Source organism: Pyxicephalus adspersus, chromosome 1 (genome assembly GCF_032062135.1).
Source record: "Pyxicephalus adspersus chromosome 1, UCB_Pads_2.0, whole genome shotgun sequence".
In the NCBI taxonomy this organism is placed as follows: domain Eukaryota; kingdom Metazoa; phylum Chordata; class Amphibia; order Anura; family Pyxicephalidae; genus Pyxicephalus; species Pyxicephalus adspersus.
The window spans coordinates 88,388,925-88,415,829 of NC_092858.1; the positions used below are offsets into that span (position 1 = coordinate 88,388,925).

At 37.4% G+C, this 26,905-nt stretch overlaps 1 protein-coding gene across 4 annotated transcripts in view; it reads right to left on the reverse strand.

The window, feature by feature from the left end:
• The window catches only part of YPEL2 (yippee like 2), a 51,428-nt gene that overhangs the window by 17,795 nt on the left and 6,728 nt on the right, over window positions 1–26,905 (reverse strand). For 3 of the 4 annotated variants that reach the window (XM_072417394.1, XM_072417403.1, XM_072417421.1), the window contains 2 exons: window positions 20,890–21,197; window positions 735–778 (listed from right to left, as the gene is read on the reverse strand). In XM_072417394.1, the coding sequence (XP_072273495.1) occupies window positions 735–778; window positions 20,890–21,006 (161 nt within the window). In that variant the 5' untranslated portion in view covers window positions 21,007–21,197. Of the gene's footprint in view, window positions 1–734; window positions 779–20,889; window positions 21,198–25,050; window positions 25,513–26,905 lie in introns of those variants that run through there. The other variant, XM_072417412.1, reaches the window with a different exon arrangement.

Below are 26,905 nucleotides of genomic sequence, written 5' to 3' on the forward strand. Positions count from 1 at the left end.
GGGGTAAATCTACCCTAAAAGAGACACAGCAAAATGGCTTGACAGGGGTTTTTACGTCATTACTTTTAATGCTAAAAGAAACCTTTTCTGACTGCACATGGTAATTGACTAGTTTGGAGGTTACCATGTCTGCTTTAAAAGGGCTTAATCAAATCAAAAATTTTGATAAAACCCACTATATATGCCCTTTATGCACCTACAAGCCATTATTTAACCCACTCTATATGCCCTTTATGCACCTACAAACCATTATTTAAACTAGCACTACATGTGCGAAGATTGTTTATGCTGTCTTTCTTTGAAATAACTGAATACTTTCCTTTGAAACCCACAGGGCACATGTGTTTTATGCAAAGTGTGCAGTTGGCCTATTCTTCTGGGTGTCTCCGTTCTCTCATGCACATGCTATGAAAAGCAATAACAATATGTTTTCAGGTTAAAAATAAACACAATGGTGCCTTCGAGTAAGCTGAAGCAATTTATGGAGGACAATTTTCTTTCCAGTGATAGTCTCCTAATGTTGTAAGCTTAGCGTTCAATAACATAACCTACAAATGCACGCAGATAAAATCAAAGGTGGATTTTTTTTTTTTCAATTCAGTTGTACAGCTTTGAAAAATGAGATTCATTGCAGCAGAAATATATAAACAAATAGTCTGTGAGCACAAGTGCAAATCCTATCTGATATTCTCCAAGCAGTAATAGAAAAGGCTTGTCTTAGAAGTAATACTCACACAGAATTGAATAGATAAGCTCGACCTTGACTTCCTTGAAATGACTGCAAATCAAAGGAAGAAAAACAGTTTTTAAAAAAACCATCTCAATGAATTTTTAAATAAGTAAAGTAACTATTTTCATGAAGCACAGTCAAGAGCATTAGACTCCAGTTTTTTCCCATGGTAAAGAGAATTCTAGTAAAGTAATTTGCTTGGGAAGCAGGTCTTAAAAGAACCAGGACACTAAAGGACCCCAATGAGGGGGCAATGATATCTGAAGTAAAAAGGTGTCATGGACATGACAAATTGTAGGTGGGGCTGAATAATGGGCATTAAATGTCCTGATAAAGGGCTCTCAACGTTTCTTTTGTGCTGGTGTTAGTTGGCAACCCTGATGCAAGAACACATCGCCATTGGGTAAGGCTTTCATTTACCTCTCAGCAATCATTCTCTTACTGACCTAGAATGCTGCAAAATTTAGACCACTACTGATAAGGCAGCAATGCCACTGTATCTGTTGACAAGGAAGTTGTTCCATAGGGGACTAGTAAAAAGTCTTTTAGGCAATTTTACTGCTGATGATTTGTCACTAGCATAAAGGGCACTGTATAACAGGGCCCCTTTAGTGCCTTTGTTTGCCTCACTTTGAATGCTCTGCAGGGTCCCAGAACACTCCGATGGGTGATCTGAAGTGGGGTGAGGAAGATATGGGCACCCACAGCTTAATGTCACTTTTGGGAGGCACTAATCACTTCACCCTTTCAGAGATCTCTTGAAAATAAACAAAGAATTATGACACTCCAGTTTATGAAAATTGAGTAGTTCCACTCATTATTAAAATACCTATAGTTCTTACTTAAGATGTGCAGTAAAATTAAGGTTGAGATATAGGGTAGCCATAATAAAATGTAAACTTTAATGTTAATAAATAATTTATTCACATATCTTAACCAAACTTAGGACCCCCTCTCTAAGCTTTGCTGGACTAAATAAAATGCATAAACAAAACCATTAACATTGAAAATGCAATTGAGAGTTTCTTCTGACACCCATAACCCTCGCCTACAAATTATAAAACATCTCCAGTATCCATCAAAGTTTGATTAATAACCCTCCAGAATTCTCACTGCCCCTTTGTTTTCTTGCTCTTCCTTCCCTTTCACCCACTACCCTTTTATCATGTTCAACCTCTCCATTACTTTTACTACCGTGTCATAATAATATTATTAATAATAAAAAACAGGATTTATATAGTGCCGACATATTACAAAGCGCTATACATTAAATAGGGATAATCACCCCAATTTTTAAAGGCTCTAGAATGGTTATTAAGTATTTAATCCAACTACTATATGATTAGGCCTCATAAAGTAAGTGGTTTCCTCCCTGACTAGCCAAATCCTTAATTTCTCACATAATTCTATTCCCAGAGACTGCAGCTCACAGTGGGAAACTTTCAGCAACATAGACAATGCTGAGAATCCAAAAAAACAGAACAAAGACTTGGTGTGATTAGGTGCTCATTAACAAGTTACAGGTTTCTGAATTAGCAGTGACAATGCCACATCCCCTGCAACCTTTTTCTATCTTTCTAAAGAATATGCAGACACAGCTTACTTGACAAATGGTAACTCTGCCGTGCATTAAGAAGCAGTGCAGCATCAATGGTACACCATCACAGAAATCTGTATTAGTTGGACTTCACTGGCAGGATCAACAGGTATTTGCAGAACTTTGCAAGAGGCTAAGAGAAAATTGTAAGTACTAATATTTCAGAATGTGTAATGGGCACAGAGGATTAAAAGCAATGCTGGGTAGGTCACAAAAGGAGATGCTTCCCTACAAAGTGTGCCCATAACGTGTCACTGTGCATCATGCATTCTCTCAACGACTACTTTTGGTTCATCTGGAAGCTATTCTAACATTATCCTATGATGCACCTCAATCACTACAACCTTCTTGTTCCCAGGCATGAATAACTTAAGTTATGATGTTGGCTGACAATTAGGCAATCAAAAACCGTGTTGTTGTCACAAACTAAATTTTTCAAGGAAAGTATGTCCTCTATATGTAGCACCTAGTCACGGTAAATAGTAACCAACACAAAGCATGTACGGTAATAAATACAGAAGGATATATTCCAGCCATATGTCTTTACAGGTGAATTTACTTAGGAAAATACGTGGAACAGAAACAAGAGCACCTGGCAGGCAAATGTAAGGAAATAAAAACCCAGTAAATGGACATAGAGCCACAAGATGTTCTTTGCATTTAGGTAAGAAAACATTTTAAAAGTGCACATAAAGTTTGTGTAATTATTTAAGGCTAGAACATTTTCTGGTGTTTAGAGCGGTTCACAAACAATATTTTATACTCCATACCAGTCATTATTCCCAGCAATGAGAGTGAAAATTAGGAGTCAAATGTGACTGGCATAGCAATCATGTAATATATGTGTATTTATGTATTATAGCTTAAGGAGTTGAGCCTTCTTTCCTGTTGGTAGTCAAATGGAACAATAGCTAAATGTTTACATTTAGGTAACTTTACAGCCCTAAGCCCAGGACTTTAAAAAAAAGATGCATATCATATGCTTTATTCCCAAATTGCTTCTTTCTTTGGGATTGGACTGTGAAAAAAATAGTGCAAAGATCAAATAACTAAAGTGTACCTGAAGCTCATGAAAAAAATTTTGCACATCCAATTCACAAAAGAAAGACACCCAAGGTTTATTAAAACATACAATGACTATGCTCTTTATTATGGACATTGAAAAGTATACAAAAAAGCATTAGTTGGAGTCCCAGCAATTTCAGTTATCATTTATCAGTCACATCACAAGTACACTTAAAGCGTAATATTAAAAGTTTGTATGATCTCCCCCGGTTTCTGGCAAAAAGATGAGCTGGGCATGTCCCGGGATGAATGAATGAATTACGTAACCCTGGCATGGCCAACCAAGATGGCTGAAGACCACCCGAAAGAGGAAGAAGAACAGGAAGATGGCCGCAACCAGTGCTGGAACGTGGACTAGTAAGTCTGCCGGGTTTAGTCCTACTTTAAAATTAAACTCCAGGCATAAACTAAACAAATAAAGTGCATGTTTTAAATGCAAAGCGGTATAAGTACTTGGGAATTGAGTTGGCATCAGCCTCTTGCAGAGAACCTTGTAATGGAGAAGCAGTATAAGGAACCAGTCAGCTGTGCTGAATTGCAATATACATGCAGATAGAAAGAGAGAAAGCAGAGAGACAAAGAAGTGGGCCGAATCTTTAGCCACAGGATAAGGGGGACACATGCATGTGAAGGTGAAAGAGGAGTAGAGAAAAGGTCAGGTGCCAGTCAAGGCTGCATTCTAAGGCAGGACTATAAACCTCAGGACAGGACAGAAATACAAATCCTTTGGCAGGTAACAGGTCAAAAAGTGCTTTGACAAAATTCACTTAAGTTACAATCTTTTTGTGATAACAGTCTCTCTCAAGAAAGTTGAGAAAAAAAACAAATGTGTTTTTAAAACCATTACAATTAGTCAGATGCATCCAGGTCTGATGCTTTTTTGTAGTACAGAAATTAATTCTGTACAGAATATGTGAATGAGTCATCCAATAGATCCCTTTTCATTGTGTTGCCTCTAGCTATGCAACATACAACGTCAGAACACACACACACACACACCTGTCTGACCTGGTCTTGTGTTTTAAATCTAATGGCCTATTATATTGCTTGAGCCTACTCAGACAGATTAACAGTAAGAGAGCGTACGTGTCCTTGCAATAAACCTTGTATAGTCTAATCTGCCTACTGCAGCTCAGTGGCATTCTATTAATTATGAATGACGACAAGTGTGTCAGCAATTGTTTTTCACGTTACACTGACGCAGAGGAAAAAAGAAATCTCCTTCTATTCTTGCAGGGCCCAGTAAAACCTCTGACAGGCCACTTATTGATTTAAGAAGATCAGGGTTATCTGCAGAGCATCTTGACAGTGGACAAGGAGTATGTTAAAGCCAACAATGTAATATTACTTTATCATGTACATATACTGTGACCAATGATTCGTGGCATTTCAATTAAATTGACTTTTTTGGAGGGGTGTGCACAGTTAAAATCAGCACAAATAGAAAATTACATTAGGTGTGAAGAATTTGCTCCTTGGTCTCCTTCGGGGTCAAAACAACATTTACAACTGATGTACTGGTGAAGAATTTTTCATTCTAGTCAGTCTGACAATTTAAAAGACGTGAGTGCTGCAGATTAAGGATGTTTAACAATTTACTATGCTGAAAATAAGTATAATACCCAAAGTTGAGATCATGCTAAAAGTCTTTTTAAATAAAGTGGAAAACGCTTCAAATCTCTGTAAGGTTTATGATAATGTCTGTGTCCCTGCTTGAGAGATTCTCCAGTGTCATTAGATAATGGGAAATCTCCATGGAGTAGATTTTCTTGCATCATGTAGGTGCTCCTTTCTTCCATTCTACCAAAATATGACCACAGAAAGCAAAGCTGTAACCAATTTCTTTAGAATAAAGCACCTTTTTTTTTAGTATACTTTAATATTTATAGTAAATTCCTTGCGCTTATGGTTACTGCTACATATAACACTTTTACTGTTGACAAATGTCAGTTTACAGCTGCACAATAAAACCCCATTGGTGGGTTGTTCAAGATAGCACAGCATAGATAACTAGACCCCATGCAACACATTTAGGTTTGCAGTCTTTTCACAGAAAATGTTATTCCTGATTTATATAGATTACTGAACACTGCATTACCATAGCTCGGTGTATAGTCTGAGTTGCTCTTTAAAATGCAAACTCAATAATTTGGATAGGCTTCTTAGACACAGATCAATATGCAAAGTGCAATAACCCACAAAACTCTTATAAAATACTTTCTAGACAGAGAAGTTGAAATTTGACTTGTTTCCATTTTGTTTTTCCAAATAGTCACTGCACTTTGCATAATAAATGAGGTGTTGCTAGTGTAACAGCAGGTACCATATACTGCCTACACCTTACATTACATCACTACACTCAATTCTCTGTATCCATTATGCACATACAGTTCACATATTATAGGAGTTTTTTTTATCTCTTTCCTTAAACAGTACATGCATTTTACAACACGTCAGTTTTAGACACAGACCTTTTGGAGAAGGCAGCTGTGAAATGTAACCATTGTCTATTTAGTCCATTTCATAATCTGAGGGTGGAAAGTGGAGGATGGAGTTTCAGGGTAAACCTTAAACAAGGACACACTTTGTGACTCTCAAACACAAACTGCATTAATAGCTCAGAACCGTAGAATGCTAACATTTTTTTAATAAGCAGCATGCCTTGTTTCAATGTAGGCAGAGTAATGCGATACATATTGTCAGGGGTGTTTCTGCATGAATAGGGCAGAAATGATAAATGGGGGTTTCACTTGAATGCTGCATTTATATTATAGAAAGGTTTCCTAATTTTTTTTACCATACTGCTTATTCTTAGATTTTCAGTACACGTTTTAGGTATTTCTTTAACCTCATTCTTGACTACAGTTTATAAATATAGCGGTGTTTGGATATCATGTTACCCTACACACACAATGACACCCTTTTGTACAAGCACTGGTACACCTTGTATCAGGCAATTGTAGAATAGGTGTGAGTGACAGGTTTAGTTCTACTTTAGGTTGTAGAAATAGGAAACTCTAGGGGGAAACCAAACAGCAATGGAGTTGCCCAGCATGCTAGTGAGATCTGCAGCTTAATTTTGTTTTTTGTTTTTTTATTATAGCAAAGCTAAAAATCACACCTGTGATTACTGCAAATTTCATAAAAGAAAAGCCAACTATGATATTTAAAAATAGCACTGAGGGCAGCAGATACCAGATAGGAGAAATAATGATGAAAAGTAGTTACTTCTAGTAGTGCTCCAAAAATTCATGTAGAAGACAGATTGTCACTGATACCCGTGTTCACTATATTGCAATAAACGTACTGCAACTAGACAAAAGCAGTCACATTTGTTCAGCTAACAGAATTAATCCCTGCTGGCCGCAGCAAAAGTATTTATTAGGATCATGTTGGGGGGGGTATTTATGATTTTTAAAAAGTACCTCCATATTTACTTTCAGACATCTGTCAAGTATAATAACACTGGGGAACGCATTTTTTTTTTGAGTTAGATCATACACTTTTTTTTTTCTATATTTTTGGGTGGTGAATCCAGAAATGGCCCCAGTTTTTTCCTATCACATCCAGTTTTTATGATACAGGGTACCCTTCCTTTTTGTCAAAAAACATACACATTTTACATACATTGAAAAATTATTAAAATATTAACTTGAATATACTGTTTTTTTTTAATTTCTTTTGTTCATACAAAGCATTTATTGTTACTCTATGACATTTTATTTTTTTACAGTAAAACATTTGAAAATTAATCCGGTAAGCGGTTAGGTTAAAAATTTACGCTTATAGCTTTTACTGGAGTGTTCAGTGTTAGGACAATCCCGCCAAATGCTCCAACAATAGTCAGCCATAATATGTACATCCCATCTATCCTGATACCATCCTTCCATGACCTTCAAATCTTGGTGGAATTGTTCACCTTGCTCATCACTGACTGCACCAAGGTTTTTCAGGAAGTCAAAAAGATGGCTTTGCAGAAAATGCACCTTGATGCTCATATTGCAACCAAGCATTTTGTAGCTCTTCAAGAGTTTCTGGACAGTTTCTGTGTAATTATTTGCTCGTGTGTTTCCAAGAAAGTCCTTGACAATGGCTTTGAATGATAACCAAGCATTTTTTTCGACTTCTGACATTGTCCCGATGAAATGTTCATCTTTGATGAGCTGCCGAATTTGTGGACTATCAAACACACCGGCCTTTATTTTTTCAAATGACAGGCTAGGAAATGCCACAATGAGGTACTTGAAACTGTCTCCTTCAGTTGGCAAAGCTTTAACAAACTGCTTCATCAGACCCAGTTTCATGTGCAGAGGCGGGAATATAATATTCTTTCTATCAACAAGTGGCCCATGTAAAATGTTTGGATCACCTGGTTTTAGGGCAGATCTTGGGGATCTTTCCACCCAATGCCTCCCACGGGCTCTGCTGTCTCACATGCACAGATAACAGGGATACTTGGTATATCCGTGTTGCAGACCAAGAAGGAAGCATACTATTTTAAGGTCAACACAGATGACCCAATTGTGTTGGTGATATTGCCTAAGATAATGACTCTCTTTTTGCCTGCATATTCTTCACAAAGAGAAACCTAATGGCCAACTGGGACTGACCCAAATATATTGCCATTGTGAAGGAGGACGCACTTTAAACTCCGCTTTGAGCTATCGATGAATAGTCGTCATTCAGTTGAGTTATAGATTGGTATTCCCAATTCCTCCATTAAACCAGGTATATTATGGCAATACACAAAGCCACTGCAAGGTCTAAAGTACTGCAGAAATGCAGTTTCTCTGGTTTGAAAGTATGATACCTTCGTTCCTTTTTCAAGTAAGTTTTTCTCCCGCAGTTTTGATGCTAGGAGTTCTGAAGCCTTCTTCGTCCTCTTCAATTTTACACTCTTCCATCATTCAAGAGAGGGTAGTGTAACAAAAACTGGCACTGGGATTTCATCTGAATGAGCCACTGGGTGTATAGCCGATGGTAGACTAGGATACTCTATGTTACTTGTTTTTTTTCTGGTTATATCCTGAACTTTTAACTATACAAAAGTAAACATCAATGAAATGATCTCCTGGCTCTCGCCAAACCATAGGTATACCAAATGGCATCTTATCACGTGTTCCCTTTGTCTACATCCGTAAACCCTCGACACACCTTATGAGGGGCCCAAGACATATCTTGATCACCAAATTTAACTTTGAAATATGCCAAATAGGCTACAAATGGTAAAACAGCCACAAATATAACAAAATTAATCAGGGTTGTTTATGGCACCTAGGATGAAAAACAGCAGAGCCAGACATGATCTCAAAGAAAGGAAATACGTGTGTTAAGTAGAAAAATAAATGTTGCTTTTTCACTACATAGAGCAGCGCACAACCTCTGACCACACTGTCTTGCGTGTAAATTAATAGCCTATACAAAATCACGTCACAGTAAATCACATTAATATAAGCGGTAGAGAAAAAACCTGACGTGATAGAAAAAAAACTAATTGCACTTTCAAAATCAGCATACCTGTTTTAGCGTAGAAAAGCTGAAAAATTGAAGTCAACAAAAATTTTGTTCAAAATTGTTCCCCAGTGTTATCTGAATAATTAGCAGCCAGTGGAAGGGATGGCAAAAAGGAGAAGTACCTAAAGAACAAGAAGAGAGGGAATCTAAGCACTTGAGTAACAAATGGATTTGAATAAGTAAGACTGTTAGACCATAGGGGAGTGTGTACTACTATCTTTATTTTATGATGATTAAAAAAAAAAAAAAAAAATAACTGAATACAATTAAAGTGATTAAAACATCCTAGACTCTGAGTTTGGGGAGTGGGGTATGGGGGTATTTTAATTTCTTTTTTTCTACAGATTAGATAAAGTATTTGTTTCCTCAAGGTAGTGACATTTATTGTATATTCGAGAAGAGGCTAGAGACACTCAAATGTAGCAATGTTTTTACATGACCAGAAGGAAGTAGAAGGCTGGGGCATGAGGAAGTGAAGATTGCATTGGGTTGTGTGAGATTGTGCAGATAGAGAAGTACGATCATATATTAATTCGTATAATTGAGCACAAACAACACGGTTGGTCGAAAATAAATTACTATGTAGACATACCAATCCAATTCAATCAAGAAGACCCTCATACTGCAGAGTTATCAGAAAATAAAAAAAGAATGGAGTACTGGATTTAACATGTGTCACCTTCTCAAAGTGAATCCAAGGTTTGCCCATACATGGTAAAGCCACAAGTAGACTTTACTACAGACCTCTTCAGAAATACACACTTTGCTACCTTTAACTTCCTTATCGTCTTTTTCTCTACTAGGAGAAAAAGCAAAGTCCATATAATACACAGTAGTACATAAATTTACCATTCTTACCATCATTTACACACACAGAAATCAAATAAATAACACAACTCTTGTCTATCCCCAGGTAAACATCTCTTTACACTAATCTAGTCTGAAAATTTCCAACTAGCGTGAACTACATTCACATTACTTTGCTTCGGTTTATGTGCACACAGGTTAAAAAAATGATCATATTCATCCATATAACAAGATGTAAATATACAGAAGGACTGTAAAGTTCTAGGCAAATTGTCTGCAATAAAAACACACACCAAAAGAAAAGTATAGGAAAGGGTTGTTCTGTGAGATTCTCATTGTTTATCTCTTCACAAGGGAGATTTCTTTTCACTTGATTTCCCAAGTAACAGGTGTTAAATAAAACAAAATCAGGGGAAATCGCCTTAATGGTGACAACAGCAAAACCTGATGAAAAGTTCAAAACATTTCCCTACTCTTTGACCTGATCTCCTGTCCGTCCCATTGTCAACATTTTGCGTAGGCAGTAGGGATGACATTCTCGCGAAAATTTCCTCGAACTTCCGATGGGTCTGCAAAGTTTCGGCGAACCAATTTCGCGGACCCATCGGAAGATCGAGGAAATCATTACAGGACGAGTCCCAAAGCTGCATTCATGAATGCAGCCACGGTATTCCTCCTGTCAGTGTGAGTACCGCGGTTGTGCTTATCAATGAATGCAACCGTGGAAATCATCACAGGATGATTCCCACGGCTGCATTCATTCATGATGAGCACAGCCCTGGTACTCCTGTGTTCTTGGATAGAGAATCTTTATCCAAGAACTCATACTACAGGGCTGCAAGAGCAATCAGAGGAGCGGAGCTGTCAGATCCGCTCCCGATTGCTCTTGCAGGTCCCAAAAATTTCGTTCTCGACAGCCGAATTTACACAGGCCATTCTCTCCTATGTGTTCAGTAAGCAAGAACGTCCCGATTCGCTGCAAGATCGAATTTTAAAATCTCGCTCACTCATCCCTACTAGGCATAAAAAGTTAATGGAGATTTTAGATTTACCCTGCATCAATGTTTCCTAAGGTAAGGGTAGTGGCCCCAGTATGGTAAGCATTTAAAATATGGGTTAAGATTATAGGTTAAAGAATTCATGCTCTATGCTAAAATTGTTACTGGGACATGAAGTAATAGGAAAATATCTCTAAAGGGGTTATAAAAACTTTAAACACCAAAATAAGTTCTAATCATTTTCCACTCAACCAAAACCAAGAAACAGGATTGGCTGAAGATGCACTCGAAGAAATAACAGGCAACAATTTGCAAAACAACAAAATCACGAAGCAAATTAGGTTTGGTTCTGAATCTTTCGAAGATGGAAAGACACCTTTCTGTTTTTGGTTTTTGAGTGTTACCTATCCATCTATGGTCAGCTTTTACCTTATTTTGTTGTATATTAATTTTCCTTGTATATAGCATTTCACATGCATTAGGTAATATATCCTTCTCAGATTAGCAGAATACAGTTACTTATTAATCTCATAGACATAGTTAAACGTTATAAGTGTTACGTCAGTGTACATTTACTCCAAATATGTCTGTAGCGGGGGAAGACTGTTGATTTTTCAAGTCTTTATTTTACAGTGTTAGAAAAGATTGTTATGCAGTGTTCTCAAAACATCTTCTAAATTTAGATGCTGAAGCGGAGAACATGCAGAAAGGTTAATGCGTCACTGTTACAGCACACGCATACAAAGTGGTGCAGTGAACAATGTAATATTTTGAAGGGTTGTTTGTGTCTGTTCTGCTTTCTTCATGTGTTAGTCACTCCTGTTTACTTCTTAATGTCAGTGTTCCTAATCAGCAGTACCAGTTACAATGGCTGCATGTTCAGAAATGAAACAGAAATAAAAGAACTTGTAATCACAATGAAAGGTCAATAGTTCAGAGCATAAGTAGAGTAAATAAAACAAATTAACACCGGTGAATTATTGACATACTGTTGCTACCAGCCCTTATTGCTGTATGACCTAGTTTTTCCACCTATTGTAGACACATTGCTGAGAAAACACAAAGAAACCATGCAATAACTTCTTCTACTCATTTACTTTCTAGCAACAGACCCAACAGCCAAGTTGAGCATACTGCAATTTTGTAAATGTACAAAGACCAGCTTGCCACCTTAGATTTCGGAGACATTACAGCCGGATGACAAAGTAACATACTTAAAGCGCTTGTGACAGGAGCAGCAGTTGGAAGAATGGCTTCAGAGAACAGATTGGTGATATGATTTGGTGTAGCTATCTTCCAGTTATAAAAGAGAAAGCCACAATGTGTCTGTTTTTCAGAAGGATGAAGTAGCTTGTAGGCAAACCCCCAATGGCCTTAACCACATTCATTGTATGTAATGCAATGCCTGTTAGATTGAAAGGGAAGTTTTGTTCCTAAAACCACTTCATACAGAATGAGAAAATGGAGCTTACCCAACAAAACCAATATTTCCTTTACCCTTTTCCAAAAAAACAGTTTAGCAACATGAGTAATCCCCTTAAACAAAAGTCTGAACTGTATGATTTTTTGATTGATTGGAAAGGGTTCTCTTATTCTCTATTGTCATTGTTCTATCAATAAAAGCCATTTAATTAAATAAAAGACTGGGTTGGCACATATAACATTGTATAGGACTATATGTTATCATTGGATATTAACTTTTTTAGAGTTTAGCTCTCACTTTTGTGAGGGAAATTAAAAAACTCTGGAACGGTTTAGAACAAAAAAAAAAAAAAAGCTTAATAAAGTAGTGCATGATGGTAAATTAGTGCAGAGCCATGGCAGGGGGCCACCACTACTCCTATAAGTAGGGCAGCTTGGTGGTTCAAAGGTTAGCACTCTGGCTTTAGTAGAACTGGGTCCCAGGTTTGAATCTCAGCAAGGACACTATAAGCATGGAGTTTGCAGGTTCTTCCCAGTTTCCTCCCACATTCCAAAAACATGCAATTAGGTTAAATGGCTCCCTCCAAAAATGACTTTAGACTGTGGTAATGACATTTGACTATGGTAGGGACATTAGATTGTGAGCCCTTTGAGGGACTGCTAATGACATGACTATGGACTTTGTTAAGCACTGCATAAAATGTTGGTGCTATATAAATACTGGATCATAATAAGTATAAACTGCTCCCCCAAGATATATTAGCTTAATATTCCTAGGTTTCAGATAATCACAACATAGGCCATATTTCCACCAATGTCTACCCTCAATTCACCTTTCATGTTTGTGTTGTTTATTTGATAAATATCTACCTAAATGCCAATTTCATCTACTCTAAAATAAATGGGCCATCATGATAATTTCTACCTGAATAACCTGCCATCAGTGGTTTTAATTTAGTAAACTTGGGGAACCAGTAGCTGTGTAACCTAAAGCAGTATGGGTGAGATTGTATTGTACAGGTAGTCGGATCTGAATCCCCTCTATTAACAAATATGCAAGGAATTCAATCCAAGAGCCAGGGTACATAGTAAATTGGTACATTTTTGTAAAGGGTAATGTTGGAATAGTGGACCCTGGAAACTTTTTTTTTTTTAGTGAAGCCAGAGTTTACAAATCTCTTATAAGGTTTACTCATCTAAAGCTTAAAAGCGACCACTTGCATTAAGTATAAAAGGAATTATTTATATGAACCTTTTACAGCTCAATAAAATGAATACCTCTGTCAGTTGGCTTCCAGGACTGATTTTAACAATGCTAGACAGAGACAGAAGTAATGAGAGAGAGCCAGGAAAATAAGCCATAAGTGAATATGAAACAGACGCTTTAAACTTCATAATGATTTCTTCTTGTTCAGTTTTCTTGGGCACATAAACAATGTTTAAACAGTTTTTCAAAGGCTGTAATTGAATGGGTGCACATTCTCCTTTGATATGATGATGGTTCTCTGTGTAGTAGAGATGCGTATGTTCATGGGGTCGCTATGGCAACCATAGAAATGAGTTGCTCAAGTCTGAGGTAAGCAAATGCTGGTGTTAGGAACCAGGAGAATGATTAACTTTCATACAGGCATATTGGGAAAGAAAGAGGCGTTCATTTTTATGATTGATATCCTTAAAAGTATTAGTAAGGGCTAAAGGCTTCATTCTGGTATTGGCAGCAGTAAGCCATTCATGACACTAACACGGTGCAACTCCAATAGGTTCCCGAACACGGTCAGCACCTGTACCTTTTTAGTGTTCCGTCGGCCTTTTCACACAGCAAAATAGGTGAGGGGGAGCGCTGAGCTTTAATCAGCCTGTGGAAAGCTGAGACTATTGATCAGATCTGCCTACCAGCTAAGTTGAGAAATGGAGGCTTTATTCCCCTAAAAGCTATACAATCCCTACAGGCTTCATGACCCAGAGGAGCACTTATTAATATTTTGAGAAAATAAAAAGTTTGTTTTGTTTACACAATCCTTCCAGCCAGTGCCTCACTATAAATACTCAGTATGTAAATTGTTGTTTACATATATTATTATTATTATACAGGATTTATATAGCACCAACATTTTATGCAGCGCTGTACATTAAATAGGGGTTGCAAATGACAGACAAATACAGACAGTGATACAGGAGGAGAGGACTCTGCCCCGAAGAGCTTACACACTAGGAGGTGTGGGAAGTAACACACAATAGGAGGGGAAATATGTAGTGCTGGGAAGTAGTGGTGGTTTCAAAAGACAGACGATGGGTAGGCGAGTTTGAAAAAATGGGTTTTGAGCGCTCTTTTAAATGAGCGGAAAGTAGAAGCAAGCCGAATAGGATGAGGAAGACCATTCCAGCTAGTTGGGCCAGGTCTAGAAATGTCTTGGGAGCCATGCGTGTGATGAGGTTATGAGTAAGGAAGTCAGTAGTAAGGTCATTGAAGGAGCGAAAATAGATACTGCATATGTGAATAAAAATGTGGTAAATAATTATCTAAATTGAGAAAACATGCTTAGATTGACAAGGAAATCCATATTTGCCTCTCGCTAATGCACAACCTTGTGGCTGTGTTGCACTGTTAAGGTGATCTGTGGCTTAATATGAATGTAAACCCAATCACTAAAAACATAATCGCTGTTTTTTTAAATCGGCAGATTTTATTAAAATAATACCGGGCATAGACCACTGTCACCATGTGGAAATCCACCCTGTGCAGTGCCATGCAGAAAGATGACATGAAATCAAAAGTTCTGCAACAAAGGAAAAGAACATCGGTTTGTTTTAAACTGTGCTATTGTGAGCAAAATGCTGTTTAGTTATCTCCCATTATATTAAAATGATAAATAATGCACTCTCTACTCTTTACATTCAAGGAAACTGTTTATACTGCTTGAAAAAACAGATGACCACTAGAGAAATGCACTGGAAATATGTTTTGGAAATATCAACCATGAAAAGGGCAAGTAAAATGGTAAAATCAATTCATATATTATATGCTGAGTAAACGGAGCATGAACTCAAAAATGTTCGCTCATAAAGACACTACTGCTGTAGCAACAGAAAAGTAGGGTGTCACTGATCCCTTGTGAAAACGCTTCCATGATTTCCGAGTTCATGATCAAGTAGATTAGGCCTTCTGACTTTCTCTGCATGCTTATTCCAGATCAGAGAATCAAGGTACTAAAACTATGCAGACCAGCAACTAACATCTTTTCAGAAGCAGTCTCCATGTGTATCCTGGCAAAGGGCTCTTATAGTACAATAACAATTCTCAAAATAAGCCAGCATTGGGCTTTAACTGATGAAATGTCTAAAAATATACCATGCACTTGTGTTTTTTTTTGCCATGTATACATTTAATAGATCACCCTGTAGTCACCTGGACCGGATACAAGTAACGGAACCCTAGAACAACTTTACTTGATGCACTAGTTTTGTCACTGATCTCTCAGGCTTACATTGTGTCTTTGTACCAAAAGCCCCTTTACTTTAGGCTTGCTTTGTCTGAGCTGCATTAGGTACCATACAGCAGGTAAGGGGCTTAGTATGCAAATAGCTGTAACAGCAGGATAGGGACAAAAAAAAATAAAAATATAGGACTACTGTGTTTTCAAGAAACAAATGCACGCACAACTGCATGTAGAGGGATCACAACATTCTCTAAAGGATATTTCAACAACAGCAATTTGTAAATGTTCACCAACTAAAATTACATCTTTCTACAAATCAGCAACTCATATTTTCCAGAGAATAAGCCTAGACGTTACTTGGCCCAAGTCAAACTTTCCATGCTTTTTTATCCACATCTCCTGGCTCTGTTGTACATTTCATTTCAGCTCTATTTTTAGCTTTTTATAAACGAAGCCTGCACAAGAGATTTTGTTGCAGCAAGGACTGCAGAGGCAAACAAACATGTCTGGAGAAGGAGAAACTATTCATGTTCAAGGTAAAGCTCATAAAACACAGCCATGTCTGTAGTCTGTCCCCCCCCCCGCTGGTACCAGTTTCACATTGAGATCTCTAAGAAGCAACCTAAACCTTTGTTTTATATACATAAAGCCTGCAAACCAGATGTGGATGTGCACATTTTTCCATAGTCATAAATTCAATACTGAGATGAGATATTTGAAGAAAGTATACCATACCTACAAGCATACAGATAGTAAAATTTAAAAATGGATACAGACGGTGGCTACTTTTATTTCTCAAGGGCTCAAGCGCTGTAATCACAGCCTTGGAAATCTGAATCCCAGACCCCTGTAAACTCAAAGTCACTTTTCAGGTAATTAAATAAATAATGTAGAGGAAAACATTTAAAAGAATTGGTTGTTCTTTCATCTGAAATATTTAAAAATGATTTAAAATCCTGACTGTCACTTTAATCAAGCTGCTAGCAGGCTTTTAACAAGCTTTAGGGCCTGTTCACATACAGCACACACATGTTGACATATGTGATGTGACATGTTGTGTACATACACTCTTGCGTATTTTTTTTTTTTTCTAGTACAGCATGTTTTGATGGACTGAAGCAAATCTCACAATGTGAACAAGTTCTAAAGCCTAATGAAGTTTGCTAGTTACTACTGATGGCACCCCATTAGGACTGGTGTTTAATATTCCCAAACTGAAGATGAGTGGTGAAAAGCTTAACATTTTGCCAAAAGCTCTCCAAGCATGTGATATACACATTGCTACAACACACTTAGCCACTCTTTTGCAGTTATGTACATATGCATTAGTAGGTTGCGGTGCCAATAATGCACCAAGGCTATGCAGCAGCTCCAATGCACATGAATTGTGGTGTACCACAACAGAAAAACAAATTTTGTAATTTGTGGTATGCAGCCAAAGATGGTGATTTTCTGGGTTCTTAGATTTTTTGGGTATACTGCCAGCCCCATAATCTGAATGGGCTGCCTCAAAGCAACTCACCAGGACACCAAGGTCTGAAATGGGTCATTATGCAAACTGAAGTCCATGTAAACAAGTGGATATCCATTAACTTTAGCACAGATTGTACCACTGAAATCTCACAAATACTGTGGTTGTTGAACAGATTTAGATGCAGGCATTGGGTAAAGTCAGCATTTCTAACCTATCTGTTCCAGGTCAGTGATTTCCTAAAAAGTAAAGCTGGGGACAGCAATAGCAGTGCAAATATGCCTGTCAGTATAGATATTCTTTAAAACAGCAATGTTTAGAGGTAAACCTGCTAGGATCTGGATTTTAGCCCAAACAAATATCGCTATAAACTCTGAATATACCAGTTTTTTGGCAGTAAGAAGCAAGATCCATAGACCTTTTACTAGTAATCACTGAGGTAAACACATGAGAAACACCATTCCTTAGTGGAATGTCAGTGTACTTGGGAAACCTGATACCTAAAAAGGCAGCTAAAGTTCTGAACTGCAAAAACTAGAGCAATCATCCTGTATTCAAAGCAAGCTCAGTGCTGCAAGCTAGTCTTGCCCAGGAGACAGGCAATATTGCTATGACAGCTGGAACTGTAGACACAGGCTTATCTTTATATAAGCTGGTATAGACTTGCACACTAAAAAAAAAAAACAAACAGGTTACTGGATTTTTCCTTTTTACATAGTTTAGTCCTTTAAAGTAGAACCAGCCTCAAAAGATATTTTCACAAGTCAAGTCATAAGCAGAAAAATACAGGTAATACCTGTGTTCCCTCTGAAAATGCCCTCCTTTAATTTATACCACAACCTCTAGCATCCTCTCTGTTTAGGTATCAGCAAAAGATCAGCCTGGACAGTTGCTTTTATATTATGGGTATGTACACAGATCAGGCCCTGGCTATATTCCTTCAACGTGCAAAACGACATTTTAAAGCAGAACTAAATCTTTGATTACTCACTTATCCATATTCCATCGCAGGGCCCCGCCATGTTCTTCTTTACTTCACATCCCCTGCAGGGATGACATACCTCCTGTGCAGGTGCACAGGAGTTCATTTATACTCAGTACACACAAGGGAAGCCAAGATTGCCAGATTTTCCTGGCAACCAATGCTGAGCTGTGTATGTGTAGCTCAGCTAAATTTGACACCTGGGCGAGAATCAGGTAGGTAAGAAAAAATATTGTAGAAGGGATATCACCTGTCCCTTTCTAGAATATTCACCTACCTGAATTTCCCATGTTAAAAGTGGTGCTTCAGATCCACTGTAAGTGACTAAAAAAGACTAAGGGAAGGCTTCCTTTTGCCTGCAGCAGACTCATTAAATTATTCTCCCAGGTACAGGTTATTTGTGCCTAGAAAAAGGCAAAAAAACTGAAGATAAAGACAGTAGCTTTTTAACCATAAATTGTATATCTGTAATATTTTATATCCTAGTTTGTTTGTGGTGAAGGGTTAGAAATGGGCTTTAAAAAAAATCAGCAATTTTAAATCAAACCTAAATCTTTTATTTATAATATTTCTTTAGAAATCAAAGATTCCAAGACATGCAAAAACGAGATGTAATAGACCTAAATAAAGTTTTTCCTTACAAATACAGAATAGGCAAATGTTTACTCAGAATTATTATTATGCAGATAAACATACTCTGCATTCAGGCATGACAATTTTGCCCTTAAACTGATTAATAGACACTAAAGCAGTGTACAGCACCCATCGTCCCAACGACCGTCCCGGCAGACCCAAGGACGACGAACGATCCTAATGCAAGGGAAGGGAGAGTGCGCGCAGCAAGGCACTGTTTCGTTGTCACCCCCTCCCCTCTCCATAGAGCCGAACGGTGCTGTATGTACAGCACTCGTTCATGCATCGTGCAGTCCTTAGTCGTTGGAAAGGATCATGAAAGATCCTTTCCAACGACAATAATTGCAGGTGTGTACCCAGCTTACATCTCACACTGATAGAGGCTGTGCACCAAAGAATCAGAAGACAAAGTCTCCTGTTAAAAGCCTGATTAAACTGACTGTAGTGGATTATATTGTATCTATAATGCAGAGTTGATTGGTTTGCTGGATAGCTTAAACCATTAATTTTAAGATCAGAGCTTGTTGATTTTTGCTTTCACAAATCTCTGGTAACTGGTAAATGAAAGGGGTGGGCTAGGGACAGTAAGGCTAAGGTGGAAAAGGTGTTAGATGAAGCTAATTTCCATCAGCTAAGGTGGAAAAGGTGTTAGATGAAGCTAATTTCCATCAGCCAGGAAGGCTCTGTCCAATTTGTTGAGCTTCCAACATAACACAGTTAGCTTCTAACATTGTAAGTAAATGCACTGCAGGAGAGGTACCTGTAAAAATGTGCAGAACTAAAAGGGTAAGGCAGAAATTCAGCTTTAATGCAAAAGTTTGTATCTGTATCTACTGAGCAGTGGAAGGTTACAATAAAGAAGGAAGACTGTTTGTTTTCTCTTTGAAAATAATGGAGTTTCACCTAAATCAAAAGGTAAGAAAATAATGTTGCCAACATTAACCCTTACATAGTTACTAAACACAGTAAATAAAGCCAATGCTGCATAATATATTCATACTAGGGAATGAACAATAAAGTACAAATAGCAATGTTTTATCAAAAGCATACAACATTATGCCTAAAGCGGAAACAGAATATTCAGAAAAGATTGATAATGTAAGCTATTAGGCGATAGCTAAAGGTTGAGGAGTGTGAGAACAGCATACGTGATGAACATTTGTGCAATGGTCTAAATAACAAGTGAGAGACTGGAGAACAGTCAAGGTGCCTACAGAAGTAAAAGAATTGTCATCTAGTAACTCAATGTAGAAGAAACTTTCTAGAAACTTTAGAATATGCTTAAACAATCCTTGAGTTCTCAAGAAGCCCCTCTTAACCTAGACTGCATTAATGACCCACAAGATAAAACCATGCCAATTCCTGAAGCTCTGCTTGCCTCTGTCAGACAATGGTCAAAAATAAAGAATAAGTGTGCAGTAGAAGCTTAACCAGGTTATAGCTGAATGAAAGACAGCAGGTCTTACCAATAGGGAAAGGAAATTATCTTGACTAGAAATAAAAACCAAGTCTAGGATCCAAGGATTCCATAGGGATAGAGGTGTATTCACGTTGCACTATTTTACTTTACACACTTCAAATCTAAATCAAGTAGGGTCACTTTGAGCAGACGTTTTAACACCACCAGTTTAATTGTATATGTTAGGTAAATGGAAATATTCCAGAGGTGGTATGGCTTAAGAAACAAGCCAATAGGATGTACAAGCACCAAGTCAAAACAGATTACCACAATTCCAACTTTACTCCAAAACTTAACCATGAAAATGTCCCATCTCCTTGAATTTCTACAACCAGTGACTGTTGGCCGTTTAGAGATTTGAGTCTAGCCAGAAAGTTGGCCTCGAGACTGAAAGGTAAAACTTAAATGAGCCAGCAGCTTGGCAAAATTACAAAAGTAGACAAGTTAGTGCTATGCATGCACAAACTTTTCTGATTTGTCCACCCCTATGTGCCTTAGTTGTCACTAGAGTAAAAAAAAGTGAGTTAAGTGAATTTTAATGATACTGTAACTCCGACCAATGGTGGGCATCAAGTTTATAACAAAAAGCAAAACAGATAAACTACTCATTACTTGCATGGGTTACAAGGACAATTGCTGCTTAGAACACTTAGAAGGAAAGGTTTTCTACTAAAACATTTTTTCCTAATTTTTCCCAAGGTATTAAAGAACAAAGACAACATATGAGCAGAAACAATACTTTTAATTTGGTAAGTGAAAATCAGGGTATCATACCTTTGAAATAAGCTCATCATGATTTGCAAGATGAGCTCTGCAATGAATGCAGCTGTATGTTCTATGGCAAGAAGGCAGGTATGCCTGAAACGTTTTGGACCTTGTCATTTTCACCATTGGGGCCACTGAGCGCTGGGTAAATTCAGGAGTGGCCCACGAGGCGCTACCGCAGGAAGGGTCGCACGGGAAACACCGGAACACGCAGGTAAAGGCCGTGGTTTGGCAGGTTACGGGTGTGGGGGCAGGCTCCACACACTGAAGAATACACTAATATTTGATAGCGCCCCTCCAGATCCAGTGCAATTCACCTGATGGGGAAAAAAAGAAAATACATTTTAGATAACGGTTCAAAAAAAGCTGATAAAATATAATTTGTAGGGCTAAAATAAAATGGACACTGTAAAATCCACACAGGCACATCCCTCAGTTGCGTTTTATATTCTAAGGTCACAAGCACAGTATTAAAAACACATAAAGGCTGATGCCATAGTCATAATAAAGGCAAAACAAAAAGAAGTGTGTAGCAGGCCCCACAATCTTCCACATGACAAAGTAAAAGTATCAGCCCTGGTAGGTGCAGAACACTGCATGGCTAGATGTTCTGAGTGTATTTGGGTGAATGATGAAGCGCCCTGCATACACTGTGCTGTATGTAATAAACTCCAGAGTACCTCATCCAAAATATTGGTGCAGGACTTCACACACTTTACATTGCTCCAATTTGAACACCATGTTTTATGTTAAATATTCTATTCAGTGAATAGTTACAATATCATTTAATAAATAAACAGAAGCTATTTGTATCATGAAGCTTTCCAAATCCCACTCTATTCAACAAATGGGAAGAAAAAGTCCAGAGAAAATACATGTAAACACGGGAAGCCCACACAGGCTCAGTCTAATGCTAACCATTAAACCAAATACTCCTTTCAATAAAAGCTCTGAAATTATATCTAATACTTATAAAACCCTTAAAAATAAACAAATTACATGGCAATATCTCTTGTATAGCCTAATATGTTTTATAAACACAGGAAGATATCTAAATAAGACTTCAAGAACAAAGAGTCTTTATATTTGCAATATGTTATTGAGCAGACCCCCCTTCTGTTATTTCCTGTTGTATTGTTACCATTGTATCAATTTTCTTCTAACAGTCTAAACAATTTTGGATACAGATTCGGTAGATTAATAAAAACTGTCAATACATGTCAAAATTTGCTGAAACAGAATTTGTCATTTCTGGGCTTGTATATATGGAAGAGCTGTCAGCAAAACAGAGATAAGTAAAGGGATTATTACGTTTACCAGAAATGAAGACATCTGCAGAAATCCTCCCATGCTAGGGTGATTTATATAGCCAACTTCATAATAGTGGTCCGTGCAAATGATGCACTGACAGTCTTTGTTTTGCCTAAAATGTATCATTACACTACATTCACACCTCTTGGTTTTTATGTAGTGCAGGTGAAGTGTAGCAAATTTTTGGTATGTTTTACAAGGGATAACATTTAAGCCTATAAATGGTGTGTTTTAACCTCCCTAGAGGTAACCCCGAGTCACACTCAGGGTATGTAAACCTATAGAAGGTAAGTAAATACAGCGCTTACCTGATCCGCCAGCGTCCCGCGCCGTCCATCACCGCGATCTGCATTTTCTTTCTTCTTCCTCCGGCCGGCTTTTGCACCCGATGAGTTACCGGGGAGTTCCCAGTGACGCCGGTGCGTGTGTAGGTTGCCGGTGGGGTGGGGCGGGAAATTCAAAATCCATTTGTATTGCATTCAATACAAAATAACTGTATTGAATGCAATACATTGGATTTATATGTTTAAAATCAGTACATTGTTTTCAAGATCTTTTATTTTACAGTATATATATAATAGTATTAGTATAATGTGTTTTTTTTTTTTTAATATAAAAAATATATAGGTTTTTAAACTTATTCAATTTATTGTTTTTAACTTTATTATACTAAATTTTAAAAAACTAAATTTTCATGAAAAACAGTGTACCCTTTTAGACATAAAACCAGAAAGAAATGAACCACTGGGGAGGTTAATGGATACCACAACACTCGAGCATAGGAGGTGTAAGTGTAGCCATACACAAAACCAAAAGCTGCAATCTGAACAAACACAAAAAAGAAAAACCGTTCTCGTGTTCAGTCTATCTATAGGAAATATTTGTAAGTGATGTGAGCTGTTTCATAATAACTAACTTCCTCTTTTATTTTAATGCTTTCTTAAAACACTCTACTCAGAAATGTACTTTGCAACACATGACATTCAGAGAAATGCATCAACATACATAACAAGGTGTCTTATGTAAGAACTGTCTGTGCCGTCTTTCTAGTGCTTAGTTTTTAACAGGGGTTACATAAAACCCTTGGGTTCTGATATAAGTTCCCAGGGGTGCCCTGGAATGGGGTTTGTCACTGAGGGAGTCCTACTCATCACTAGCAGGGCAAATGTTAAAATAATAGCTTTTGAATTGATATGCAATGTATGTATACATTTTCTTTTCAAGGCATCGTAGCCTTGGCCAGAACAAATATAACTGCTGTTCGGTCCTGACATTTGTTAGGTATTTGTTTTGGCCCAGGGGTGCACTGAAAACATTTTCAAGGCACCAAGGGAGCTGTGAACTTGAAAAGTTTGAGAACCATTGCTTTAGGCACAAGTATGACCCCTAATTTTATGCTAAGAAGAAAAAAAAACACTATTGCATATTCATGTTTAACAATTTTGATATATATTTCTTACTACCCATTACTCATGGGCACTATTACTATTGACAACAGTTTTTAGTGCAACAATGTGAGACAGTTAAAAATCCCACCTATTAAGAATTGAACTTCTACTCTTAAATGTTTAAACTATATATTTTAGCTCATAAATATGAGTTATTGAAGTAAATAAAGGGCTGTATTATTTTTAACTAATATTTAACTGGCCTGAAGATCTCCACTAAAATGAGATGAAAACTGAATTGACAGGTTTGATATTCAAAACATATTGTGCCGATCAGTTTTGGGTTGTTTTCTAAACTTCTGTGGGTTTTCAGCCAAAGTTTGGAAACAATTTAACATCTGGGGATCTTTGGCAAGTACCAGAAAACGGCTTTGCAAAACTTTTCTTGAACCATAGCTGGCCCAATCATACACAACACATCTCAGGAACACAGCAGTCACTTGTGCATTGCATTGGCCCTTTTTTGCAATGTGCATTGCAGACTGCTTGCTCCTACTTATTGCATTAGTCAAACTGAATTACAATCTTCAAAACCGCCACCTAATCGTGCAACTATTGGAAGTTGGCATTCATACTGTATCTCATGCACATAAACACAAAGTAAGTTGTTACAATAAAGTATTTATCTTTTTTTTTTTTTTTTTTTTATACATAGGCTACAACTTTCACTTTGTAACAACAAAAATGTTTCCATCCAAATCATACCACAGAGTGCACTCCCCCTTAACAAAAATAAGTCCAGAATTTTAGGCCTTTTGGCCATACAAAATTTAAAAGTTAGATTGGCAACCCTGGTCCGCTGTTGTAATCATCAAAGTGTGAAGCCATCGCTGGAGTGCATGCAAGTAAAATATAAAAATGTTTATATAAAATACACACATATTTTGCATCCAAAAAATAGGAAACTGCAGTGGTAATAGCTGATAAACATTTTGGAGCTAGAGGTTTCACCATGCAATTTTGCCACAAATAGTTTAGAAAAAAGTATTTTCCCGGGCCTTAACTGCAATGCAATGTATGTAAGATGCAAAATATTCTAACATGATGAAAGCTTAAGTATTACTTTACATTGCGCCAAAATGACTACTGGTAAAAAAAAAAAAAAAAAAAAAAACTGTGTACCAAAATATCCAAACAAGAGATTATGCAGAGGCAGCTTTACTTGCAAGCTATGCAGTTCTGACATCAATAATCATTTTCAAAGATCAGAAGAAAATTGTCATATGACAACTTTGTGGCCCTTAAATAAACAAATATATGAACTAAAAAAGCATAATGTTACTTGTATACATCTCTGTTGGTCTCATGGAATACACTGATAAATATATTTTAATTATGCTGTAAATTGAATATAGCTTCTGATTCATAGGAAATGACCCAGGTCTACTTTAAAAACACATTCATGACTTACATTTTGTGGCATAACCACGAAGAGGAAGTAAACACCATAAAATTGCATGTGTCTGAAGCCAAAGAAGAAAAAGTATCAAAACAAAATGTAGTGCAATTGCAAGGCAGATAAGCCCAGTAAACATTGCTCATTAGTGTTGCGTAATGGGGAACTAATCATTTTCATGTTAACCGTTCTTCTCTTACTAGGAAAGTAGATAAAATGGGAAGACAAAAGCTTTAGTTTCAGTGATTTCAACAGCATAACATTACAAATAATATCTTACATGAGACAGAGCTGTGGCTTTATTTACTGGAGTGTAAATTCCCTGCTGCAACTTATTAGAGACATTGCTTGCTTGTTTTGATCTCCCACTGTGCTTTTCTGCCTCACATTTGTGAAATCAGGAAGTGGTATTTGTTCTTGTTGTATATGCATGTGTCAAGAGATAGGCAGTGCTGCCTGTATTAATTGCAGTCTGTGTCATATCCAGGGCTGACGAGTTTACAAGGAACAAGCAAGGATATGAACATAGAAACTGCCATTGCTAAGGCAGAGGATCAGGCTGCAACTATATTGTATATCATATATCAAACTATTAATTTATTTTCACTGATCCCAGGGTATGCACAAGCTTCATGTGTGGTGGATATTAATTTATGTTTTTTGGCCATAATGAGAATATTTTTGTTTCTTGGGCATTTGGCCTAATGCATGAAAAAAAAAAAAACATTTTACAAGGTTATGCAGGAAAGAATTATGTTAATAATGTAGTGGACAGGTGCCTACACTAACCTGGAGCAAGACAGAGGGAGGAATAAGTGAATCAACTCAAGCAGTGCACAAAATATGGCTAAATTATTTCTAATTATGAAGAATTCTGTTAGATACAAAGCACAGATTCCCAGTACAGAAGTGCCATTCTGTTTCAAAAAGTTGTTTAAAAGGCAGGCAAGTCTCAATTTGTACAGTGACCAGTGTGGCTTCTCTAGGACAGTGTATATTCTAAAAAGCCATTCGTGCTCCCCGGTGGTATGGAACTGAAAAGAAGCCAAAATCTCCACGTATCTGAATGAAGTGGAGAAACTACACTTCATTCAGTCAAGTGGTAGAAGGTGCCCAACTTACAAGACACCTGTATTGTATAGAGTGTTGTATAGAGTGTAGTGGGGGTAAAGGTGTAGGCTGAAGCCCAGGGATTGGGGTAAGTACCATTTTTCTGGTGTATAATATGTGCCCCTAAAACAGACCAACTGAAACAATCAACCTTGTTTTAAATTGAGCAAGACAAGTCAGATGTGAATAACATGGCAACAACAACAACAACAGGCATTCAGCCCACCACACAACACACACACACACACACACTTCAAAAACACAAAAAATGTAATCAGAGTAAAATGAGGGTGCATAGGTACTGTTTATTATTTGCTGGCATTGTTTGGTTACATTTAGGTGGTAAGTGGCAATGGACAAGAAAAAGTTGCATCTGACCTGCTTTGCCTGCAGTTAAAATACACCTGAACAGGGAAATGCTAAATGGATTAGACAAAGCCTGCAGACTGCCATGAGCAGTGTTCAATGAAAGTAAATGAGATTTTGATGACCTGCATTGGAGATGCACTCCAAAGACGGGTTCCATTCCAAGTGCAGGAAAACACTTGTGGACACTGACTCGTATTAAGAAAACAACCAAAATACTCCTGGAAAAGAAATAGCATGTTGTATCTATGGTGTATGTTTTATATGAGTTGCATCTGCTGTAATTACCCTGTAAATCCACACTGACTGGTTTTGCTTGAAGCCACAGGCACCACATTAGCCATTATCAGCTGTATTATTATACAGTATATGAGCTATCAGCATTATTTCCTGC